This window comes from Micrasema longulum, unplaced genomic scaffold (genome assembly GCF_059751315.1).
Source record: "Micrasema longulum isolate JH-2025_06_02 unplaced genomic scaffold, ASM5975131v1 h1tg001119l, whole genome shotgun sequence".
Lineage (NCBI taxonomy): Eukaryota > Metazoa > Arthropoda > Insecta > Trichoptera > Brachycentridae > Micrasema > Micrasema longulum.
In genome coordinates, this window is record NW_028278307.1 from 54682 (window position 1) to 64178 (window position 9497).

Consider the following 9497-nt stretch of genomic DNA (forward strand, 5'->3'; position numbering starts at 1 on the left):
TTTGTAGCTGCACGACGTTTAGTAAACTAGCTTCCATTTTGTTTTTTTTTTTTTATAGAGTCTTTATTCAATAAAATATACACATTATTACAATATTAATAAATTGTATTAAGAAAATAAAGTATTAAAACATATTTTGTCCCGATAAACTATTCAAAAATAGTTGGTCATCGGGTGCTCAGACATTAGTTTTAATTAATAATCAAATAAAAGAGAACAGACATAATACTGCATACGTATAAAATAATGAACATATATTATTTGGTTTTTGATGCTTTGAAAAATATTATTAAGAAGAAAAAACTCAACAAACCTAGATAAAAATGGTTTAAAGAAATATTTTTTAAAAATAAGAAAATAGAGTAAAATAATACAATTATTAACTATAAAATACCTTTTTTAAGGGGTTCTAGCATTTCAACCGTCCATGCGCTTAGTAGCTGCAAGACGTGTTGTAATCTTACTACTTTTTTTTTTAAATTTATATTATTATTATTTTAAATTTTATTAATTCACTAAATTTCATCGTCAATCAAAAATGTGTAAAAGGGGGCTTAAGTTCTTACCGTCAATGCGCTATGTAGCTGCAAGACGTGCTGGGACATTTATTTATTTTACAGCGCCCTTGAGGTGATTTACACAAAAATGGCGCTGTATAAATGATTCAAATATTATAATAATAATCTAATTTAAAGCCTTGATATGGGAACGTCATTTTAGTGATTTTACAGAAACTAAATACATACTAATATTATTTTGTTTATTGGTAAGCAGATTTTTTTTTTAATAATAAGCAAATTTGTAATAAACTTTTAATTAAATAAATCTTTTTTTTTTAAACCAATAGACGAAAAAAATAAATACAAAAGTATTGGGACCTGAAAGTTTACTAATGTCATCAATAATGTTTTCAGTATGTCCAAATCTGTTCCTGTCCAAACTTTGGTATCATTCTCAAAAAAGTTTTCCATCTCTGTTAAAATATCTACTAAGATAATACAAATAATCAGTTTATTTAAAACCTACGGCAAATGTAAAACTTAAATTAACGTAAAATTTCAATCAGTTAAACGTTTTTTTAAAATAAATAATTCATTCATAATAATAATATTCGCGTGTTGTAGTAAGCGCGTTTGGCTACCAAGCGTATGGTCCCGGTTCAATTTCTGACATGGGTAATATGAAGATATATTTTTTTAATTTCTTTGCTTTATTCACTGTTTCCAGGCCTCGATTACAAACGTTTCATCGGTACATATCGAGACGATATAAAGTAACATCGATATTTATGTACGAAAATGTGTATATTTGTATGAAAATTCAAAGTAACTTCGTCGGTAACCGAACATGTTTAGAAAAAAAAGTTATATTTTTCATATCGTAAACTTAAATTAACATTGTAGATAAAATTGAAGATGAATTTTAACTTCTCATTAGAATACGGGCCCTGGACTGGTACCTGGGTCCCGATCACAATGGGAAGTTACCAGAGTTATATTCGACTGTCTATAAAGAAAAACCGATATTATTTGTCCACGATAATGAGTATATTTGCATGAAAATTTAAAGTATCTTCGTCGGTAACCGGTAATTAAACATGTTTAGAAAAAGAATTGTAAACATTTTATATTTTTCATACAGAAAACTCAATTTTACTTTGTAGATAAAAATAAAGATAAATTTTAACTTCCCATCAGAATACGTACCCTGAGACTTTATTACTAATAAAAATGACCTCTATTGTAATTATTGATCGACATAAACTGCAATTCGTACCTGATCTGTCTTTTCTCTTCAAAATTTTAAACAATTTTATCGATAGTCCTTATCTCTGAGAGCGTATTTCAATAACGTGTCCCGTTAAGTCAACGCAATTTAAAAAAATATATAATCCATCGCTCCAAAAAAAATATTTTAAAACTCGTTTATTTATTGAAGCTGCTTCAAATTAAATTTACTTGGTCCCCATTATGATATTTTTAATACAAAATTTGTGACTTCAAAAAAAACTTTTTGAAGCACTCTAAAATTAAACATTTGTCAGTGTGTAATAAGTTTATGTTCATGTTATTATCATATCAAAATTTGAATCGGTCAACTTTATTAAAAACTACGATCCTCCACTCTATTTTCTCATCCCTTAACATTCTTGCTATTTTTTTCTCTTGTATTATGTAATATTATTTTTTTCTCTTTACTGTGTAATATGAATGATCTCTCATTGTTTTTGTATAAAACCTTTAACTGGATGTATGTACTATTTTTTGTATCTTTTTTTTATTTTTTGTTTTTTTTACAGCATACATAAGAGGTAAAACAGAGTATTAAAAAATAAAGGATAATTACATAGCAATGAAATGAAATACACAATAACAGTAAAAATAGTAAACAAAAAAAATCCACAAAGGCATGGCCTGTTCGTGGATATACAAGAAATGTTTATGAATTTTTGCTCCTACAATAAATAGACAGTTATAGTATTTTTGTGTAAAATAAGAAAGATAAAAGAAAATCTTCTGTAAAAGATTATAAGGATTATTATATCATATAACTGTTGTTTTTCCTAAATAATATATATATAATTTTAACATTGATCTATGCACCATTAGCCATTCGATACATTAGTGAAAAGGGTAATAAATTTACAAATATTTCCAAAATCAAATTTCCTATAATATTGTAAATTATGTAATAATCATAAAAAAAGAAACAGTTTTTATTCAAATTATCAAAACTTAAAAACCTCGTAAGTGCAAAACGTTAATTCTATTAAAATTAAACAACTATAGTATTCTATCATCCGTCATTGGAGGGAATGCTCTCCCGAAACTATAGTTGTGTTCTTTAAATAAAATAAACGTGTCACACTAATAAGAAGGTTTTTATATAATAGAAATTCATCATGAAGTGTAACGAAGTGAATGCCGATTCAATAAATGAAGGTTTTGTTTTTCTGAGAATTACTTTAATTAATTTAATTAATTAATAAGCACCCTAATTTAGATTATTTTTCAAATTAATCACATTAACTATAATGAAAAAAGATTTAATATTTTAAAGAAAACCCGTAAATAGACATTATAAATTTAATACAGTCCATTGAAATTATTGATTATGAGAGTCAATTTTAATAACTCAACCCCAAAAATATAACAAAATGTCGGAACGAACTTTTATTTTGACTGAATATTCATTGTACTGATAAAAATTAATGTGAAATAAAAAGGGTTATTTACATTATGTTTGATTCCAATAAAATAATTATAATTTATCATAATCAATTGATATGTCCTTTAGTATCAAGAGACTTGTGTTTGAAAAAACTTAATTAATTATACTTCATAAAATCATTTTTTACATAATATTATTAGAATTCATAGTAAAAAACTAAAACATAATCACAAAGTTAAATGTCACAAATAAATTAAAGTTATTGATTATAACTTTAGTTAACTATTTTTATAAATTGATGTTTTCTTTTTTTTCTAAATATTTCATATTCTTGTATCTACCTACACAGAAATAAACTTGACAATGGAAAAATTGATCGTTTTAAATAACCAGTTGGAAATAAACATAACTTTACTGTGGAATTAATCATTTTAAGGACATACTGCATAGAATCACTTTTGTAAAGCGCCCTTGAGGTATTTTATTACGAAAATAGCGCTGTATAAGTTATCCATAATAAAAATAAAAATTAAATGTAATATTTTTTTAGACCAGAATTACAATCATCATCATCATCATTCCCTTTCCGCACCTAATGGTGCATAGGACACTGCATTGTTACACCAATCGCAGCGTATTTTGATCATTTTTGTTACATGAAGGTAAGATGATCAGCCTTACGCTACAGGTACCAATCTAGGGACTATGAAATATTCTAGTGTGAAAACATATTTTTGAATAAATATTTTATATCAATCATGTCGGGAATCGAACCCGAGACCTCTTGCACGGGAGGCAAACACACCACGAGGCCGACAAAGAATTACAATTTTTTATTTATTAAGAAATTATTTTTTTTAAAAAACAATGCAAACGTTTATTGGGCCAGTTGCACCAAAAAAAAGAAGACATTACAAAGGAGATGATGAATATTTCAAAAAAGGGAATATGGATAGTCTTTTCTTCTGTAAATTTTTCTCCATCTCTGTTGTAATATGTTAATATCAATAACTCTAGGGAGTTAAATCTCTCTATCATCTCCTAGGGGAGATAAATTTCCAGTCAATCTCTACAAAAATTTGGACAAACTTATGTACTTTTTTTAATATGTAAAATGATAAAATAGTTGTGTTTTCTTCAAAATTGTTAGCAGGAAAAAAGTACGAAAAAACAAAACGTTTTGCTAATTTTGTCAAAAGGTAATCATTTTTTTATATTTTTATCAAAAGTTTTTGAGGTGCGTTTGGCCGTTTGTGATCTTTTTTTATGTTGTGGCAACTATAACAATTATGTTTATACTGAATACTCACCATATTCCTTACAAAGTACTAACTTACACCAATTATTAATCACTGTATATCCTATTTCTGGATTAACTTCCTTCACTCATGTTGGCACATTTCAAATTTCACTAAACTCGTTTTGTTTACCTTATATTTTGTGTCTGGTACTATAAATGTGAATATTATAGCAACATTTTCAAATAGCAAATTATAAAAAAGTACACTTCTCCCAAATGTCCATTTTGTACAAAAATGTAATATCACAATTTGCTTATTTTTTCAAGGGACCCATTTTTGAAGTGTCTAATACATATTTCTGAGAAAATAACCAGATTCAAAACCTAATTCGATTAATTCTGACCAATTAACAATTATCACTAGAAAGTGAATATTTTTAGCGACACGTTTGCGGCTCGATCTCGGACTGACGAGAAAAACCACGATAAAGGAGACTACTCGTGGTTGTGTTTTGTTTTGAATCTATTTATTTTGTCAACATTAATAATACAGTGAAATAAAAGAGTTAGATAATTTTGCAAATTGCGCACAACTTTATTCAGGTATAAATATTTAATTCACGGTAATAATATAGATCGTTCGTGTCCTATATACATTTTTACAACAGTCTTTAATGAATTTATTCATTTTAGTATATAAAAATCCGCAGTTTGTGTCCGCGTTAAAACTATAAGGTAAGTTTTGGTAAATGACTTAAAAACTTAGAGCGAGCTTTATACAATATTCACATAATATTTACAAATCCAATAAAAATAAAATCTAAGCGACGAATTAACACGAAATGTACATTGCGAAGCGCGAGCACCGGTCGGAGCCGAGTCAGACCAAGTAGGCCTGCGCCGGGGGAGCCCGCCAGCCCCGGGAGCCCCGAGAACCCCGCTCCAGAGTGGAGTAGTCCGAGTCTATGGACGAGTATATATGGTCCGAGTGGGGCCGGCCCGCGCTCCCCGGCGGCTGGTACGCGGGCGGCGGCAGCTCGCGCGCCTCCTTGTCCACCGCGCGCGCGTGCTGCGCGTGTGCGTGCGCCAGGTGCGCGTGGTGGTTGCCGTTGGGCACTGACCCGTCTAGCGTGTACGTGTTGATGTTGCGCCGGTAGTTGTCCGCCGGCTTCCGGGGCCCCCGAGCTGCCCCCGGCATGGCGTAGCGCAACCGCTCTCGGAAACGCTTCTCGCCCCATCGCACCCGCGAGCCCGTCTTCAGGTAGGGCCTCAGGTCCGGGTCGGACTCCGCCTCGGGCGCGATGTGGCCCTCCTCGACCAACACCAGCTTGAACACGCGGCCCTTGAGCGCCTCGTGCAGCGCCTGCCGGAACTCGAACCGGGACCACTCGGTTTGCAGGAAGTTGCGCGTCAGCACTAGGATCACGCGCTTGGAGGCCTCGGCCGCCTCCAGTACCGGCCGCGCGGGTAGGCACGGCGAAGGAGGCAGATCGCGGTGGTGCAAACACAACTGGAAGGCGGGATCTCCGTTCTCCAGCTCAGCCGCGATAGAGCGTATGACGAACTCCTCGTCCTTGGGGCTGTAGCAGACGTAGCCGTCGTAGAGCTTCTCTCTCTCCTCGTAGCCACCGGCGAAGCTGAATAACCGAACGCCGTAATGTGAGAAGAGCCACACTCTAATAGGGTCCCGGAATACGAAGGCGAGCACGAGCAGCAACAGTGTAAGCAAAAAGCCGCATAGAGTCAGTACCATGGTGGGAAGGTAATCTGATACCAGCATGTTATCGATGACGGATCCACCTGCGTAGTAGTCACTACACGCTGTGCCATTTAAATCCAACTCTCTTTTTCGTGGAGCTTTTGATTCGTTATTCCAACACCAAACATCGGCTCCGTCGACAATCTTTTGTGCATTGTCTACTACGAATGCGGTGAAGTCTTGCAAAAATTTACACCTACAAGACCACCGATTATTTCCGATAGACACCTCTCGGAGTTGAGTGTTCAAATTAATCTGCCATATGGGAAACACTGCTAACCTGTTTCCGTCTAGCCTAAGGATTTCCAATGAATGTAAAGGTTGGAAGGTCATATTTCCAATATGCTCGATTAGATTATTTTGCAGATAAAGTTCTCTGAGGTGACCGAGATTTTCGAACTCGTATCCCTTCAGTTCCATTAAACGATTATCCTCTAAATGAAGAGATTGCAAAGCATTCAAGCCAGTAAATGTTCTATTTTGAATATTTTCAACGCCACTTCCGTTCACAAAAAGCACTCTCATGTTTTTTCTACCTATAAACACGTGATTTTGCAATTCTTTAAAGTCGTTGCCGTCTAAATACACTTCAGTAGCGTCCATCGGTATTCTATGGGGAATTTCTATAACTCGTTGCCCCGAACAATCCACTACGTTGGTGTTCCAAGTCTGGTCGTGATAGCACGAGCAGTTCTGGGGACATGTCATTTCACAATCACAGGCGTCGAAGTCACAACAATGGCACAAGGCGAAACAGTGTGTTTCGTATTTACACAAAAAGTCCGAAGATTTAATACTCGTTAGGGGTAAGTGGGTGGTTCCGCGGGAGTGGGTCATTTTACACATCACATTTTCCAAGTCCATAACACGAGGATGTTGACGCATATTCGTCATATTATTTATAAGAGGTAGCCACTCCATAGAACAATCGCAATGAAACGGATTACCACCGATATAAAACTCAGGCAAGGAACGATTTTTAGGCACAGGCGACAGGCGCAAACTATTTAATTCTAAATGCACTAAGTCGTTAGCGTACATGTCCACTCGCGATAGATTAGTTTTGTCCAAGAAAGTATTCACTTTAATATTATTAATATAGTTATTATTAATAAATAATAGTTCAACACTGTTCGGAATCGCCATCGGCGACAACTCCACAATTCTGTTATGACTAACATCTAAAGTTTTTACACGTATTTCTTCTTGAATTTTATAATAATTTCCTAAGTGTTCAATATAATTACCGTGAATATCTAACCACTTGAGATTACTGGGAATGAAAGCGTAATCGAACCAAATTAAATGATTTTCGGAGAGATTTAACCACAATAAACTAGCTAGCGTAGAAAACACTCCGTTGATATCCGATATGATGTTAGCGTCCAACCTGATGGCCTCCAGCTGGGTATTTCTGTCGAAAGTTCCTCTTTCTATACTCTGGATTTTATTTTTGGCGAGATTTAGAACTTGAAGGCTCGGGAGGTCCCATAACATCCCTTTAGTCAAATTTCCAATATGATTATCAATAAGTCTCAGTCCTGTGAGCTGACCGAGATTTTTGAAGGAGCCATTTCTAAAATCAGAAATTTGATTTTCACCGAGATCCAATGTTTTCAAAAATGCCAGTTCCCACAAAGCTTCCGGAACTTTCAATAACTGATTAGAACTTAAATCCAATTCTTTGAGGTCGGAACAGTTCCTAAATGCCATCGGTTCAATTTTCACCAAGAGATTATTATTCAATGTTAATTTACTCAAAACATAAAGTCCGTTAAATAAGAGTTGATCTATAGTATGCAGTCTATTTTCCGCTAAGTTCAAAGTATGCAAATTATAAAGCGGCAAAAATGCGTTGTCTTCCACATATCCAATTGAATTATTGCGCAAATCTAGGATCTGAAGGAAAAACAGATCTTTGAAAGTTTTCCCGTCGATTCTAGTCAACGCGTTGTGCGACAGGTTCAATATTATCAGTCTTATTAGTCCGACGAAAGTTCCATCGTCCACATGATTACTGGTGAGCTGATTACTAGACAAATCCAGCACTAGGAGCTGTTCTAGGCGGTGGAATATTCCCTTAGCGAGCTCGTACAGCATATTGTTGTTGAGGTAAACGTCGCGCAACTCGCGAGAGCTAGCGAATATACCCTCGGGAAGCGTCTGCAGACGATTGTAGGAGACGTTGAGAACTCTCAGCGAGATGAGACCGTTCAGCGCCTCGCCGGAGATCTCCGAGATGTTGTTGTGCTGCAGCGACAGGCGGTGCAGGCGGCGGAGGTCCGCCAGGCCGGAGCCCTCGGGCAGCGCCCGCAGCAGGTTGTGACTGAGGTCCAACTCCTGCAGCGCTCCCCCGCAGCCGGCCCCCGTCCAGCCGAGGCGCTCGGCGCTCCGCAGCCGGTTGCGGGTGAGGTTCAGCGTGTGCAGGTTTCCCAGCGGACAGAACACGTCCTCGGGCAGAGCGCGGATGTTGTTGTCGCCCAGATCTAGGCTCTGCAGCTCCCGCAGGCCGTTGAAGGTGCCCGCGACCACCTCGAGGCTCTTGGCCGGGCCCCAGTCGGAGTTGCGCGAGTGCACGACCAGCTTTTTCAGCTCGCGCAGCCCTTCGAAGGAATTACCGGGAAGGTGCAGCAGCTTGCACCCGTCTAGGGTAAGTTCGTCCAGCTGCGTGAAGCGCTGGAAGTAGTGCGCCGAAATGGCGCTCTCGAACAGCAGCACTCGATTGCACAGCAGCTGGAGGCTGGAGGAGCCCTCGGCGGGCACAGGGCGCAGCGCGGCCCCCTCCGGATCCAGCGTGCGCAGGCGGCAGGTCTGCGCCCCCGGGGCCGCGCCGCGGCAGCCCTCGCGCTCCTGCGCCCCCGCCGCCGCCAGCAACAGCGCGGCCAGGAGCCAAAGCGGCGCCGCGCTCCTCATGACTCTGATGGCAGATAGTATAGAAGTCGACCGCGAGTCACCGCCCGCTACATCAGTCGAGCGCTCTGGAAGCTGACGTCTCGTATCCTAATAAGCGATAGACCATTCTCTCCTTATCACCCTTAAAACTGTAACTTCACAATCACATCGAATTTCTATAAACATCGCGTAATCCAAAAGATAAACGCACTAAAAACTCGTCACCTTTTTAACATAATAATAATTTTGTCTTTTTTAGCCGTGAAAATACTGAAAACTATTCTATATACTCGTGTACTTCAGTCGCGTGTCACGAAATAGAAATGTACTCGCGGAGAATAAATTGTACGTAGCGCTATTCGATCAGAATACAAGTTCACTGTTACGTTAGAGCGCGATATCGCTTCACCGGTAGCGCAACCACCCTGGTCGAGA

At 37.4% G+C, this 9497-nt stretch overlaps 1 protein-coding gene across 1 annotated transcript; it reads right to left on the bottom strand.

The window, feature by feature from the left end:
• Positions 1-4982: 4982 nt before the first annotated feature.
• Positions 4983-9497, bottom strand: Toll-7 (Toll-like receptor 7). Its single transcript, XM_088233537.1, has one exon. The coding sequence runs from the start codon at positions 9081-9083 to the stop codon at positions 5292-5294; it is 3792 nt and encodes a 1263-aa protein (XP_088089663.1). The 5' UTR covers positions 9084-9497; the 3' UTR covers positions 4983-5291.